The sequence below is a fragment of the Stylophora pistillata genome, chromosome 9, assembly GCF_964205215.1.
Source record: "Stylophora pistillata chromosome 9, jaStyPist1.2, whole genome shotgun sequence".
Lineage (NCBI taxonomy): Eukaryota > Metazoa > Cnidaria > Anthozoa > Scleractinia > Pocilloporidae > Stylophora > Stylophora pistillata.
The window spans coordinates 18,352,924-18,370,053 of record NC_142527.1 but is presented as its reverse complement, the minus strand read 5'-3'; the positions used below and the strand labels follow the sequence as shown (position 1 = coordinate 18,370,053).

Genomic DNA, 17,130 nt, shown 5'->3' with positions numbered 1-17,130 from the left:
GTTGGAGAGCGTTTGAGAGCGTTTCGGGCAGAAATGTTGAAGAAGGATCAGTGGCCATCCGAATCTTTTAAAAGCTTCAAACTACGAGCGAGGTACACCAAATTATTTGACTTTCTCAAAAACCCGTCTTGTGTACTCCCTTGAAAATTAAAGAATACGCGATAAATTGAAAGGAGAAAGAAACGGCCTAATTTTCACGCATTGTTTAGTCAAAATCTGCCGATTTCCGCCGCTTTCATCGCCATATTGAAAATAACGCTACCACAATTAGAGTGCCCACATTGACCGCCAGAACATTATATGACTGTTACACTACATGTTTTCTAGTTGTGAACATTCAACCTTAGCCAGCGGTTTCTTTTGCAGCACGTGTTTTAACAAACAAAATGGCTCTCGAAGAAGGTGTTCGACATAAATCAGGTCCACTAAAACAACAGAATAAAACACACAAACATGGGCGGCACAGGAGCAAGAGCGAGATCGATAAGACTAACAAAGGTATTACGTCGGCTTTCTCTATAATGCTTTGTGAAAGCTTTCTTTCGGTCCATGTAGAGCTACAGAAATGGTTGTAAAATTTGCATTTGTAAATAAATTTTTGGCAACGTTATTAGGTTGAACATCTTTTATGCATTACGATAGCATTTTTACATCCTTATGGTTCTTTTACTTCTGTCCTTTTCGATAAAACTCGCACAAAAATGATATCATCAGGTTTTTCTATAAGGTCAGTATTCTTTATACGCAAAGCCTGACAAAGCATATACATGCATGCAGCTATTTTTCGAGATACTTGTGATCATCATGAGGACGCATGGTACATGTAGTTAAAGCCCGTGAGTAAGAAGTTTAGACTTCTTTTGCCCTTAAACCTCCGTAACACAAATGTATCCTTGTTCAGGCCGTGTGGGAATCAAAGTGATTTCAAAGAAAGTTCGCCAAGCTGTTGGAAAAGCCAATCGTCGACACCAGGTGGGTATTATTTGAGTAAAGATCAACTTTACGTTTCATCACTAAATAAGTCGTCATGAGCGACAATTTGCCGCTCTTGATAATTTTCTTTTTGCTCTACGTCTTTAACTCTCATGAGTGACCACAACAGAATTTCTCACAAAATCAATACGATATCAAGCAGGCAAGTGACGAAAATTAAGAAGATATCAACTAGGGGAATATTAGTTGATCCATTACCAAATTCTCCAAACTAACATCAGAAGAATTATATGGTAAACAGTAAGGAGAATTACTTGGGGGGTGAAAGGGTTAAATGGACGTCTTGGGTGACTGTTTGAGGTGCATGGCTTGTATCCCAGTACCCCTCAGTTGAATTACCTCATCCTGCTGTTTATTGCTTTACTCAAAGTTAGTTCTTTGTAGGTCCCTTTTCTTACAATTTTAGTCAACTGGTCTGTCAATTGACAGCTTGGAGTATTGTGCATATAGTATCTATTTGGACTGTTTATTTTCAATCTTCTTAATTAAAATATAGACCACTGGCAGGTAATGTTCCACTTTTAAGTCTTAGTAAACAGGACTGTGCTCCAGCATTAGGCTAAACTGACACATGTACATGCAACCTCCTTTTTTCTTGGGAAAAATTTTGACTGTTTTAAACAGGCAAAACAGATAAGAGAGAAAAGAAGAGAGGAAGTACTGGAGCAAAAGAGAAAAACTGGAAAGCAAGGAAGCCCTCCTCATCTTATTGTGAGTGTCATATATCTCTTTCATTTTTCTAGACACAACCCAAACTAATTTTTATAAGTATGAGTGAGATGTCAGGAAAGTTTCACTTTTGATTCTAATTATCTTTTGTTCATTATCTTTAACTCCTGTTAATAAACCTAGTTTTAAAAACTTTTATCCAAGGCAACATTTAAACCATGGGTAGGACAGTTTAAAAAATTACCATTAACGTAATGTACATATATTATCCATTGTTTATTATATAGTTGCATCTCTTCATTATTAATTTCATCAGGGTGTAATTCTAAGTACTCTAATTACTGAACAAACAGATTAAGATTCATAATCTTGTGCAGTAGTCTTGTAAAAGAAAAAGAAATTCAATTTGTCTGGGCCCAGTTGTTTGAAGGCCAATCAGCACTAACCCAGGGTTTTGTAATCCAGGGCTGGGTTGTTCAAAGGTGGGTTAAGATAACCCAGGGTTACCGTGAAATTAATTGAAGATCTGAAAGCTTTAAAATTAATTTCACTTTAATTCCATTTGTTTACAATTTATTGATTGAATGCTCTAAGAAGAATTGGGAAAATTATCTTAAAACAGCTTTTGAAAAGAGAAATATAGAAACCTGGATTAAAATTTAACCCTGGGTTAGCAGTAATTGGTCTTTGAACAACTGGGCCCAGGTTTCTATATTTCTCTGTTCAAAAGCCATTTTGGGATAATTTTCTCTATTGTTTTAGAACGTTCAATCAGCAAATTGCAGGCAAAAAGAAATCAACTGAATTTGCTCCTCAAGGTTCCAGATCTGAAATCATATTTCACACTAACCCTGGGTTATCTTAACCCAGCTTTGAACACTCTGGCCCTGCTGATTCAATTAAGAGTGCAGTAGGCAGAGAAAATTTTCAAAATTGGTCAAGTATACAGTGTGGGTCTCATTTGAAATTACAAGATGACTGCTAAATGTTAGCACGCAAATCTAAAGCCATAGTAATGTTGTTTGTGAATTATTATTATTTCCTAGTATATAATCATAATTTAAAGATGGAAGTATTTGTGGTTAAAACAAAACAATCCAAAATTTTGCAAACTGTTTTCAAGAGAATTGTAAAATTAATAGTAACTTAACAATTTCTCTTAGGCAATTGTTCCTCTGTCATCCAGCTGCAATGTTGACCAAGCTGTTAAACTACTCACTGAGTGTGATGATGATGGCTTCCTGTATTCCACAAGAAATACTGCCACCCTGGTGTAAGTCGCTAAGCAATAACAGTAACTGAGTTGCATTTATGGTATTGATAACTAAATTTTGTGAGTCATGCACTTTAAAATGTTTCATCAGACTGCAATGTAGAATGATTCAATAATATTTCCTAATGGTTTATCTGTAACATTCCCCAGAAACTGAGAATAATTACAAAATTGTGGTCAGTGTGACTCATAATACTGATCCAAATCTAGCTTTTTGATTAGAAAAATCTAGTTTTTTTCATATTAGTGCCAAGTGTTCAGCTTACATGAACATTCATTGCCCAGCTTAGAGCCTTAATTTTATACAAAATGTAGCTATTTATCGTGCCTTTTTTTTTATGTAGGCATACTGCACCTTACTTACCTACTGTAGGTTTGGACCCCTAACTGCAGTCGTTAACAATACATGTTGTTTCCTCTTTCATTCATTCAGTTCTCAGCAACTGAAGCAGCGATTTTCTTTTCTTCCGCTGATGTACGGGGACTTGTATGCAGCTTTGGATGCAGCAAAGGTTTGTGATTTAGTTGTTTTTTTCTTATTTTATGAACACAATGGCAGGCCCTCATGGTAATTTTCTAAACACCATATACAGAAAGCTGGATGATCAATATGGTGTCAGTTGATTCTAGAAATGACTGGTGCCAGAATACAATATTACCAAGCACATTGTAGTGTCATGTCAACTGATTAGATTTGAACTGATTGATACATACTGTCACTGTACAACAGTACAATGACTTCTGCTTTCTTTAGTTATCATAAACCTGCAAAATAAGTAAGCTTGTTGATGTGACAGGAATCTGCTTATTTCGTGTAAATGTTTAGTGGTCATGTGCTTGTAGAAGCAGATCATGTCACATGTACAGGGATACAGTTGTAAAATTGTTTGTTGCAATGAGTTATTTATTATTTTTCGGAGTTTTATGGTTACATTTACATTTTTTGTTGACTGCAAACTGACAAACTTCTTTATTTCAACCTTAGGTTGCCGATTCTCTTCTATTTCTTCTCTCTGCTACTGATTCACTAGATTCATTTGGTGAGAAATGTCTTTCATGTATATTTGCACAAGGATTACCAACATCTTTCCTCGGGGTTCAGGTAAACTTGCTTTGTATATCTGATACAGGTAATTTTTTCTTTTTTGACCCAAGGATGTCATCACTACATATAGGTAAATATTGTAAGTTACTGTCCCTTGCACTGTTCCCATGATGCAGTGGAGAGATGGTTAGCATGAGGATTTTCTTGAAGAGAATGTCCTGCCTGTGACAGTAAATGACCTGATGGACGTCATCATCATTTTACTCATGAAGAGGACTTTTGCTCAGAATTTTGAAACATCACTTACTGTCACCAACTTGTGAGTGTATGTTTTATTCCAGGGTCTAGATGAAGTGCCTTCAAAGAAACGAAATGATCAGAAGAAACACATACAAAAGATTATAGAAAAGAGGTACATGTTTTGTTATTTATGATCACAAACTTGTTGAGCACATTATTAGTTATGATAATATGTACATGTACATATAACATACAGTTGAATTAAAAAAGATTTTGGGAGTTACTATAAATTGTTTTGCTACTGCTTGGATATACATGTATAATAAATAGTATCCATATTTAATTGTTGAGGTGTATTCAGTGAACATGACGTGTATTTATGAACATGAAGTCATTACCTGCCTTTTATTTCTTTTCAGATTTCCAAGGGATAAAATTCATAACCTTGATTCCTCACAGGTGAGAGGTCACCGAAACACACTACAGTACTTTACACATTGAACAGTTTTTAAGCAGTTTACACCTGACTGCTGTTGATAAGTACACAGTTTTATTGTCCAACTGTGCTTCGTAGAATACAAATAGCATGTGATATTTGTACTCCAGAAATATCTGTGAAATTCACATGCAGTGATATAACAATTTGGTGTGTCTTATTAGACCTTTTGTTGTGTAGTATTGCTGAGTATTTTTATTCGTTATTTGTATTTGGACTCACCCTATGGACTTGTCAGAATGTGGGACAACTCGTGAAAATAAGCGAAACATCTTCTTTTATTAGTGCTTGACATACTGTGGTAATTAGGGAAAAAAGATAGTTTAAGAACTGATGTCTCTCTCATATGATTATGTGTACGCATGAAACAGGTACAGTTTATTTATTTAAGTGGCTCAAAACCTTAAATTAAGACAAGACCAGGTAAGAATTGCCTGCTTTTGCAAAAAAAAAAGGACAAAATAAACTGCAGTTTCCTTTTTTCATGGAGTACATGTAGTTTTTATATTTATACATAAAACTCCTTGTAAAACCACTAAAACACACTCTGTTCTGCACACAGTTACAAAAAAGCTGAATGTAGCTTGATTTGTATTGTCGTGGAGTCAAGGCAGTTGGCTTAACTTTCTAGGAAAACCCAAAGTATGTTTGCTCTTTAGGTCTCTTTATCTCTTAGAGAATTTGTTACCCAACCAGTACAGTCAAGTAATTTGTTACTCATGATGTTGAAATTATTTCCTCCTAGGATGCTCTTGTAGCACTGAGATTAATATCCAATCAGCATCAAAGAGTCATCCATTTCCGCGATATACGTCCCCATCTGCTAGCTGAAAGTACAGCATTTGAACTAAACAGTGAGGTTACAGATGTCCCCAGGGGTACCCTGAAGGTGTGTGGTTTTGTCAGAGGGAAGAACCTTTCTGTGAATAGGCTGGTTCATCTACCGGGGTATGGAGATTTTCAAATGTCACAGGTAGGTATTCTAGCAGTATGATAACAATGCTTGTACTGTATCAAATATATATTTCCACAGGCGACGTAGAAATTAAGCCCACTTGCCTGGCGCTTATTAACACATTTGTTTTACACGTCTTGTTTTTTTTTTTTTCTTTTTCTCATAGATTGATGCACCTCCTGACCCATTCCCGTGGCAGAAACGAAAAAAGTCATCAGTTACCAAAGGGGAATCAATGGCTGTGGTAATGTTTAGCTTTTGTTTTTTGGATTACGGCTAATAACTTTTTTTTTTTTTTTTTTTGTTATTTTGGTGGTGCACGTGTATTTAGATTTTATATATATTTCCACAGGCGACGTAGAAATTAAGCCCACTTGCCTGGCGCTTATTAACACATTTGTTTGGCACGTCTTGTTTTTTTTTGTTTTTGTTTTTTTCTCATAGATTGTATGCAAATAGCTGCGTTTATCTCAAACTGAGGTCGCGATACTTCAGATCTTTTATATCTACACGTATTTGTTGGAACATGATTTCATCACTACTTTGGAGGCCATAACACAAAAGTCGCTGTGTATCCATAGTGGTGCATCTTTATCCACTGTTCAAATTGTCTCTCCTCTGTCTCAAACTCTTTTTCATTCATCATTGCACCTTGCTCTACACTATCCTCAGTTACCGCGCGATCCCTCAAACATAGCAAGAAAGTAAGATATGAACAAAGAGCCATGGTGGACAACAAAATACCATTTTCGCTCAAGAAAAGCGAAAAAGTACCTGAACATGTAAACTGCGTAAGTCGCAATATCGTGGTTGTAGTATGATCCTTTGTAAATTCGACTTATTTTTTTTTCCCATGGTCTGACGGCACATAATTGCAGGACACCGAAGAAGGAACAACTTCTATGGATGAAGACATCAAGCTTATAGCTCGAGCTGACGCAGCTTTTCAGGAATCGCTGCAGTCGGAAGTTGAGCCTGACCCGATGGAAGGAGAACAAACCTGGCCAACAGATGAAGAGCTGAGGGAAGCTGAGGGTCTGGTCTGACGTTAATTGGTTTTATTTACCTTTTCGATAGATTGTTTTGTTTACAAAGAATTAGGTTGAGTATGACCGACCACCTTATACCAGAGTGAAATCAAATGAAATAAAAAGTTTAGACTTATGGGGAGATGAACATTGAGAATCGTGGGTAACGATTTTAAAATTACCCTAATGCATGAAACTGCTTTCACGCTTTTTGCACTTTTTCGCATTTCTTGGCAACTCATAGTCCTTAAAGCTAGGATATGACGATAAGATCACCGGGGTATGACGCCGCATTCACCATGGACGATTCCGGGCAAGCTCGTAGTATGTGAGAACGAGGTTTTTTTCCTACCGCGTCCTCAAAATCTTACACATATTACAGACTATTTGAAGCACAGGGCATGGCAATTTATATTGTTATGTAGTTTGCTTGAGTGTGGACCTCTTAATTTGTTTTTGATTTACAACTGCATCGCGTTTAATTTTTGGCAGAAGCTCATCAAGAAAAGAAAGTTGCAAAGAGGGTACCCAAAGGAACCTCTGACTACCAAGCTACCTGGATCACATATAGTGATGATGAAGAAGCCCCAGATGGTGACGAGAACGATGAAGATGATGATGAGTTTGAGGAAGAAATGGAAGGCAGTGATAGTGATCATTCCATGGTAATGTGCCAAAATACTGCGCGAAAATATTCTTTGCTATCAAACCTTGCTCCTATTTAACCCTTTATATACATATTGTCTATACTATTCTCTTTACATTTCCCATAGACCACTTTCATAAATGGCTGCCGTATAAATATTCTTTTGTTAAAATTTAAATTAGCCCTACTGGCCTCGCTTGAGATAATGTATTCTTTTGAATTTTGTACTGGAGAATGAGGCCAGTAGGGCTAATTTGAATTTAAACAAAAGAATATTAATCCGGCAGCCATTTATGAAAGTGGTCTATGGGCCTTCGTAAATGCAGCTTCGGTATAAATTGGTTCCCTTGAATCTTACAACTTGGAGTGATTTTCGGCTTTTCGAATTTGGATTCAGGCTGGGTGCGGAAATAAGTAGGAGCATGGGTTTCTGTCTAGTTATTATGATTATTGCTTATTATCAGTTGCCTTGAACCGTTTTTTAGCAGTACATTGCGTGGCCATTTTGTCAGAACAGTTGTTTAATCTTTACAACAACAACAACAACAACAACATCAACAGCAACATGACGGCGACAACGACAACAGGATTTTACCAAAGCAATAGAGGCCCTTTTTCTGTGTACGTAGCCTCGTCTACATGTAATCACGCTGAGATTGGGAGAATTCGAGAAAGTTATGCCAACCCGAGACGCCATTTATATTGCTTTGATTAAAATATTTTTGGGAGACAGAGAAAGCGTGACGTCAAAACCATGTGTACTTACTCTCATCTAAACAAGGCTAACAACCAATGAGAGTGCGCGCTCTATCTTAAATATTCATAAATCTTTTGGTACACTATGTAAACTGTAAGTGAAGGTTCTGACAGCAGTGTCGTCTATTTAATGTCTTTGCAGCACAACGAAGACGAAGAGTACGAAACAGTAAGTAAAACAAGCAATCGTACTTTTTTTCCCTACTCTGCTGGATGATAAGTTTTGGATTTTTTGTTGAAAGTCGTTTTAAAATTTTCCAAGAGTTTTATGTACAGCTGCACATACTTAGCATGCTAATTTACGAAAATTTCCCTTTTGATCACTACTCAGGGACATTTTGTTGCGTTTATCGTCATTAGATAAGGTTATCTGACAGTACATGTACGTGAAACTTACTTAACCTGGCTTTTACATTGGTTACGAGAAACCCGACAAAATACTGGGGAAATGGGAAGGGTAGGAGGCAGTTTGCGTTTGCCTGCACTAGACTAGTGGCCCATAAAGGAGAAGTACCAGCACTTCCAGATATACCCTGTCACTCAGTTAAAGCAAATAAGCTACAACAGATAAGCGACGCAGTCTTGAATAAGCGGAAAAAGTAATGTTCTAAGTGGATATCTCTGAAAATTTTGGCATAATTCACTGTTTGCTAATCTTAGGTGAGCGTCGCAGCTACCGAGACGGAGGACAGTAAATACGATGAAGATATCGATGTTGATGAAGAAAGAGACCAGTAAGTGCCTAAAGAGAAAACTTCAAGAGGCGCGGTTGGCTGTACAGTAGAGGCGCGGTTGGCTGTACAGTAGAGGCGCGGTTGGCTGTACAGTAGAGGCGCGGTTGGCTGTACAGTAGAGGCGCGGTTGGCTGTACAGTAGTGGTTATAGTACATCGCTGCATAATAACGATTCTTTGTAAGAGGACCAAGTATTTGATGCTAGTGAAATTTGTCTTCAGGTTGGAGAAAATTCGAGCGGAAAGGGAAAATGAAATGTTTCCTGATGAAATGGACACACCAGTGGATCAACCGGCACGCGTTCGATTTCAAAGGTAGGGTGTTTAGAAAAAAAGAGGTAGACGAGCTGTTCTTCGTAAACGTTTCTCGAATTCTGATGCCATGTCGCTGAAAAAATCTCCTGCTCCACGTTGGAAAAATACTTAAACACATATTACCAATGAAAACATCAGAGAAACAAGAACGTGCTTAAATTGTCATTTCTTGTCATTTAGCCAGGATCCAAGATTGGCATACGTTTGACTGAACCGTAGAGATCCCAACAGCTATAGAGGATATATTTAGCAAACGAACGTGACATACCATGCAGCTGTAGTTGTCCAATGTTTATTTAATGTGCCTAATATTAAATTTAATCGTTCTTTCTCTTGCCTCTTTAAAGATACCGCGGTCTAAAAAGTTTCCGTACATCGCCTTGGGATCCGAAGGAAAATCTTCCATCGGATTATGCGAGGTACGTTTCGAGCCTGTGCCATCTGGTAATTTCGGTCCGATTCTCGGAGTAGGAATTTGGTGCTATTTTTAAAAATGTCAGGTTTTGATTTCATTCGTTAGCCACTTTTCAGATGACAGTGAAGTGTAAGTGGTATCGATGTACGTGAACACGTATTTGAATGTGATTGCTCTTGACCGTTTACTCGTTGCTTTTTTTCATAAATCGTGTTCACAGAATTTTCCAGTTTGAGAACTTCAAACGAACAAAGAAACGAGTCCTGGAGGAAGATGAGGTGGATGGTGCACAGGTATACCTCTTAATGGTTCTTAAAGCAATTGGGAGATGTATTTTATGCGAGAACACTTTTATCGAGAATCTAAAGAAGGCCATGGCTTGATTACAGCGTCTTTCATCCGGCAGCCCGTATAACTCAATAAAAACCAGAAGTGTAATCGTTACCACCTAGGAATGCGATGTCATCACTTCAACTAGCAGGGTGCTGAAAACACGCAGTTTTATTAACTTGAGAGCACTAACTTGATTAGATAGCAAATTCTAACAACAACAAACATATGAAACATATGTATGAACTGCGGTTATGAAACGTATATGTGCACGATCCTTCGCAGTAAAGCACTATTTGAGCAATAGTGAAAATCAGACCTGAAAAAAATTTCAGGCCTGTACGGGATTCGAACCACTGACCTCTGCGATACTAGTGCAGCGCTCTACCAATTGAGCTAACAAGCCAACTGGGAGCAGGCCATCAAATTAATTCGACATAACCCGTAGATGATAAATCAAACAACAACAAACATATGAAACATATGTATGAACTGCGGTTATGAAACGTATATGTGCACGATCCTTCGCAGTAAAGCACTATTTGAGCAATAGTGAAAATCAGACCTGAAAAAAATTCAGGCCTGTACGGGATTCGAACCACTGACCTCTGCGATACTAGTGCAGCGCTCTACCAATTGAGCTAACAAGCCAACTGGGAGCAGGCCATCAAATTAATTCGACCTAAACCCGTAGATGATAAATCAAACAACAACAAACATATGAAACATATGTATGAACTGCGGTTATGAAACGTATATGTGCACGATCCTTCGCAGTAAAGCACTATTTGAGCAATAGTGAAAATCAGACCTGAAAAAAATTTCAGGCCTGTACGGGATTCGAACCACTGACCTCTGCGATACTTGTTGTTGTTTGATTTATCATCTACGGGTTTATGTCGAATTAATTTGATGGCCTGCTCCCAGTTGGCTTGTTAGCTCAATTGGTAGAGCGCTGCACTAGTATCGCAGAGGTCAGTGGTTCGAATCCCGTACAGGCCTGAAATTTTTTTCAGGTCTGATTTTCACTATTGCTCAAATAGTGCTTTACTGCGAAGGATCGTGCACATATACATAGCAAATTCTCTTCAATATTTCCATTGAAATATGTAGATCACACCATGACTATGTATTATTGGTGGGGTGTGTGGGCGTGGGGTTCTAATGTACTATCCTTCTGACGTAAGCAGCAGTAACACGGTAATTTTGTTAATATCAAGGCTTTGCTGCCAAGTTGTCGCACTTATATTATGGACATATCTTTATTATTTCAGCCTGGATGGTATGTGACTGTTCACATTTCTGATGTTCCGCGGGCGTTTATGGGTAAGATTAGTTTAATGTCAGCGTGTTGATGATTTTTTAACGATCGTTGTGTAAAAGTTTGTTTTGCCTTTGGTTTTTCGCTACTTTTTCAGGGGAAATTTTTTTTTCATTTTAACCCGAAGCGTGGGGATCAGGGTGTGTTACCCAGAACTTTGTCCCTAATGGTTTTGATCGCTGACTGCAGTATTCTTTCTGCCAGTTAAGGATTTTTTTCCTTTGCATTTTGACACTGCTTACTCCACCCACTTCAAGTAAAAGTGGAGTGCTGCTGAAAATCACTTTTGGTTCCCATTTTTCTGTCGTTTTAAAGTTTTTCTTAGCCGTTTTTGCCACTTCCGGATGCTTTGGCCTCATTTGAACTTACGGCTGGTACTTTTCAGTAGAAGCTGTTCGCATTACCTTACGAGAAGAGACTGAAGTATTTCTGAGACACTTTAAACAAGATTATTGACTTTACGTATATGTGCACGATCCTTCGCAGTAAAGCACTATTTAAGCAATAGTGAAAATCAGACCTGAAAAAAATTCAGGCCTGTACGGGACTCGAACCACAGACCTCTGCGATACTAGTGCAGCGCTCTACCAATTGAGCTAACAAGCCAACTGGGAGCAGGCCATCAAATTAATTCGACATAAACCCGTAGATGATAAATCAAACAACAAACATATGAAATACATATATATGAAATGCGGTTATGAAACGTATATGTGCACGATCCTTCGCAGTAAAGCACTATTTAACCAATAGTGAAAATCACACCTGAAAAAAATTCAGGCCTGTACGGGATTCGAACCACTGACCTGTTCACATTTCTGATGTTCCGCGGGCGTTTATGGGTAAGATTAGTTTAATGTCAGCGTGTTGATGATTTTTTAACGATCGTTTTGTAAAAGTTTGTTTTGCGTTTGGTTTTTCGCTACTTTTTTAGGAGAAATTTTTTTTTTAATTTAACCCGAAGCGTGGGGATCAGGGTGTGTTACCCAGAACTTTGTCCCTAATGGTTTTGATCGCTGACAAGTTAGCTCAATTGGTAGAGCGCTGCACTAGTATCGCAGAGGTCAGTGGTTCGAATCCCGTACAGGCCTGAATTTTTTTCAGGTCTGATTTTCACTATTGCTTAAATAGTGCTTTACTGCGAAGGATCGTGCACATATACGTTTCATAACCGCAGTTCATATATATGTATTTCATATGTTTGTTGTTTGATTTATCATCTACGGGTTTATGTCGAATTAATTTGATGGCCTGCTCCCAGTTGGCTTGTTAGCTCAATTGATAGAGCGCTGCACTAGTATCGCAGAGGTCAGTGGTTCGAATCCCGTACAGGCCTGAATTTTTTTCAGGTCTGATTTTCACTATTGCTTAAATAGTGCTTTACTGCGAAGGATCGTGCACATATACGTTTCATAACCGCAGTTCATATATATGTATTTCATATGTTTGTTGTTTGATAATTGACTTTGATCGCTACATACATATTACTTCTCTAGACTCACTATACCCCAGTTCTCCTTTGGTGATATTTGGCCTTCTTCCACACGAGCAAAAGGTAAGAATCGACTTTTGTGCAAACTCAGACAAGGAATCGATGCTCAGGATAGAGTAGGAATTCTAACCCGCTTTTCAGCTGATTTTTGGCGTATTTTCTCTCGTTAGATGTCCGTGGTCCATTTTGTACTTAAGAGACATCCAACATTCAGCGAGCCTGTGAAATCCAAGGTTTGAGTAATGAACTGCCTTCATAAATTCTGAACAGATTCCTCCACGCGAAAGACTAACGCTCCTAGTGTGTGTCTTCGTAGCTCAGTTGGTAGTCGCGCCCAACTACTATCTGAAAGGCACGGGTTGGATCCAGTCGAATCGTGAATTGTTTCATTCTTATTTTCTGAAATGGCTAAAATTGCAGCTCACCTGAAAAGTTCAGCTTTACTTGAACTGTCTTCAATAAAGACACTTGAAAAACTCAAGTGTAGCCCAAATTTCGATAGCGTGCAACCATGTCAACTTTTACGCTAGTAAAGATCTCCGCTCTGTTATGATGCATTCGTCCCATTTTGATGTATTTCTTTCAAACGTAAATGATGACGTGTTTTTGGCCGCACTCTTGTGGTCTCTTGCACCACGGCGCTCATATAAACTTCCCCCCTTTAGCCCACTTTGTACGCGTGCACTGCAGGCCTTTTTTCGGAATTGTTGTTTTTCTTTTGCTTTAGAACAATGCCGTGTTATTCGTTTGTTGTGGTGCACTTATACGTAAACTACTGAATACTTCTAGGAAAGACTGATATTTCATTGTGGCCACCGAAGATTTACAGCGTGCCCCATTTATTCCCAGCATACATCGGGCGATAAACACAAGGTATGAATATGGCGATTGTCTTTCCACGTACTTGTTTGCTTCGTAGAACGCTCTAGTTAATATACTTATGCTTGGTGTCAACGTAACAGAAGATCTAATTGAACGATAAAAAGGATACCCTCCTCAACCCATTTGACTTTTGAGAGTGACTAATCACCCCTAAATCAAACATCAAGGTCACAACACTAAAGGAAATGATTACCAACTAGAGAAGCTCCTAATTGTTAAACAAATGTTCCATGTCACGGTCAGCACCTCAGGAAATGTGTAGAGAACAGTATGGAGAATTGCTATACTGATGTTACGGCGTAAAGGTTTGAAATGATTTAGTTTCGCTTGAGACGCTCCGTTGCGATCCGTGTACGGTGAACCTGCTTCTTGCCGAAAAAGTATTTTGGGTTCCAGTTCATCTTTCCGAGAGAAAGGAAAAGAAATTAATCCTCTTTGCGCATGGATTTAGAATAAACCGGCTTTCATTCAGCCGGTCAGTCGGTTTGGTGGACAGAGAGGCATTCAAGTAGTCAGCAATGTACTTGGTAGTAAGTTATTTGTGTACTCGGTTGTCGAGGATTTCGATTGGAGCACTCAGAAATCTCACTATCCACTTCAGTGATGTATCAAGAGTTCATTTTCTCTCGTAGGCGGGTTGACTGAGTCTCTCTACTATGTTTATTGTTAGCTTGAACGTTTTATGCCTCAAGAAGGAGCATTTGTGTACTCGGTTGTCGAGGATTTCGATTGAAGCACTCAAAAATCTCACTATCCACTTCAGTGAAGTATCAAGAGTTCATTTTCTCTCGTAAGCGGGTTGACTGAGTCTCTCTACTATGTTTATTGTTAGCTTGAACGTTTTATGCCTCAAGAAGGAGCATTTGTGGCGACGCTGTACGCACCCATTATGTTTCCTCCAGCACCGGTTCTCGTGTTTACACAGGATAAACACACAAGTAGGGCTCAAGTTCACAAAATTCTTTATTAAATGTTTAAATTAGCTTTTAGTGCATAAGTCATAACGAAAGATTCTTCATTCAAGATGGAAAAGTTTTATGATTTTATTGTTGTCTTGATGCAAGCTATTTCTTCGCAATCGGTGCCTAAACCTTTAATTTGGGGAAAAATATACAGAAAAGTCATGATCTTGATGTAGTTAATTTTTCACCTTCATCTCCCTCACAAGATAATTGAGCCTTCTCTAATCTTTGCCATCCTGGCTCCCATTTGGTTTATTCGTCCCTCCTTGCCTGGTGAAACTATTATTTGAAAGTTGCTAAGACAAGTGTCCTCTTTGGTCAAATGATTTTTGCCACTCCTTCAATTTACGGCTTTTGCCATTTTTTTGTCTTTATTCGCGGACGGGTTTCGTCCGTGCCACGTCTCTTATGGTAGACCAATGTTTCTTTAGGTTGTCATACCCTGGTAGCTACAGGATCATTGTACAAAGTCGATCCGGACAGAATTTTAGCTAAAAAGATTGTGCTCAGTGGACATCCTTTCAAGATCAACAAACGATCAGTAGTTCTTCGGTACATGTTCTTTAGTAGGGGTAAGTGATACTGTTAATGAACGTGAGGACTGGTGCGTAGCCACTCCCGTGCACACGAATTTGATGGTAAACTAAATTAAATCTTAGCGTTGCATCAGGACAAAGACCACCTCAGTCTGAATGAAGAACTTTTTCTTAAGTTGCCATTGCCATGTATAATTTATGCTCTCTTACGAATTGTTTTTTAGTGATGCAAGGAAAATTGTGAAGCCTTTTTTTTTTTTTCTCGACGCAAAGATTTCTATTGCCACTGAATAATTTGTCTTCCATTTTCCTGGTAAAGGTTAAATATCACACAACAACATTTATTGCACTTGTTTCTGGATTTGTTTTTGTTTGTGTGTTTTTCCTTTTTCTTTGTATGTTTTTGTTTTATTTTCTGTATTTTTGTTTTTTTGTTTTTTTCTTCTTTTTTTTTTTTTTTTTTTTTAAGTAGCAGACCGAATTTAGAAATAGCATGGTGTCATTTTCCATTCCGTTTTTATTTCAGAGGATATTCATTGGTTTAAGCCCGTGGAACTTTTCACCAAATACGGGAGAAGAGGTCATATCCGGGAACCTTTAGGTATGTCTTGTAAGATATTGCAAGTCACAGCAGTGGTGCATTACACTTAACTGTTCTTGTTATTTTGTTGAATCAGATGCTATGTTGTTTTATTCTTAGGTGCAATTTTTACCCTTTCAATAATCTCAATTGGCAATTGGTACTTCACCATTGTCTGGTTTCAAATAATTATTCCATTAAAGATTTTTTTTTTCCTCCAGGTACACATGGACACATGAAGTGCGTTTTCGACGGAATGATCAAAGCCCAAGACACTGTTTGTATGAACCTGTATAAACGGGTTTTCCCAAAGTGGACATATGAGCCTGCAATATTACCACCTCCTGAGGAAACACCTCAGGACAAAGAAGATACCATGGAAACTTAACACTGAAAACTGACCAGTTTTCGGTGACTGGAGTTTTCCTTCAATTGACTTTTACAAGGAAATAATAACCCTATATTTTCCGGCTTTTCTTAATCATGAAACACGATGTCCTACCAATGTTTCGAAGACTGGAACACGTTTCTGGTATTTCTTCCTGTGAATTTGTGCCAGTCTCCTTACAAATTCAATACTTTTAATGGTCTTTTAGGATCACCACTTTCTTCCAGAACCGCGTTCTTCACCGATAAATGAATTTAATCACGTTAGAGTCTGTGGGTGAGTACAAATGATGGAATAATCTTTACAGATGAGCGGCAATCTAAGAAGTTGCAGAAAAAGAAGCCTGAAAAAAATTTGGTTCGACGCGTTTTTCCTTGAATTGTTGCAAAGAAAAAAAGGAGACCGAAATGAAAGGAAAAAATACAGCGCACAACCGTGGTGACATTGGCACGTTCTACACTTTTACAAGTCTGTGCGATAGCAACCACGAGCTTGATAAGTTATTTGGAGCCATTAATCCTCGCAGTGGTACTGTAATTAATAATGGAGTAAGAGTTGATGATAAAAATGACTGAAAAAAGGCCCTTGCTTATAAAACCAATTTACTGGCTAAGAGAATTTTGAAATGCGTCAATTTTTTACGTCTTACTTGTGATGGCAATTTTATAATTTGATGTTTTAACAATCTTGTGTTAATCCAAATTATTTTACCCCGGACTGATCAGGTTCAACTGTTGTGAAATGCTGATAAGAATGATAGTAATCACAATAAAACAGATATGAGATTGACAAGAAATTATCTAAAATATTATTACATCCTCAAAACTACCTAGTTTTGGGTTGAGCGTGAGTTTGTGAGTACATGTAACAGTTTTCATAGTCAGTGGTTGAATGCTGGTATCGGCACTCTACACCCCCCTCCCCCCCCCCCCCCACTCGAGCCCGGGTTCATTGTAGTGTCTGGGTATGGATGTCACGTCACTTTGACAGTGCCTGTTTTTAAGCCAGGAAAAACAATTGCATACATTCTTGATTCGGCGCCAAGTTAACGAGTGGGCATGTAAGGAGTAAAAAA

General features: G+C 38.2%; 1 protein-coding gene across 2 annotated transcripts; it reads left to right on the top strand.

Annotated features, from left to right (window-relative positions):
* The first annotated feature begins 355 nt into the window (after window positions 1-355).
* On the top strand, window positions 356-16,318 carry LOC111322358 (pre-rRNA-processing protein TSR1 homolog). Of its 2 annotated transcripts, XM_088733031.1 has the most exons (25): window positions 356-498; window positions 902-972; window positions 1,618-1,704; window positions 2,826-2,935; window positions 3,369-3,447; window positions 3,921-4,037; window positions 4,322-4,392; window positions 4,640-4,679; window positions 5,462-5,689; window positions 5,838-5,915; window positions 6,550-6,706; window positions 7,192-7,364; window positions 8,244-8,270; window positions 8,762-8,835; window positions 9,057-9,149; window positions 9,497-9,568; window positions 9,785-9,857; window positions 11,169-11,220; window positions 12,712-12,770; window positions 12,878-12,940; window positions 13,497-13,580; window positions 14,422-14,527; window positions 14,983-15,123; window positions 15,614-15,688; window positions 15,889-16,318. In XM_088733031.1, exons 1-25 carry the CDS (start codon window positions 387-389, stop codon window positions 16,053-16,055), a joined length of 2,409 nt encoding a protein of 802 aa, XP_088589157.1. In that variant the 5' UTR covers window positions 356-386; the 3' UTR covers window positions 16,056-16,318. The 2 variants fall into 2 exon arrangements, with proteins under 2 accessions (XP_088589157.1, XP_088589158.1); XM_088733032.1 differs by lacking the exons at window positions 14,422-14,527; window positions 14,983-15,123; window positions 15,614-15,688; window positions 15,889-16,318 and adding an exon at window positions 14,260-14,337.
* Window positions 16,319-17,130: the final 812 nt, after the last annotated feature.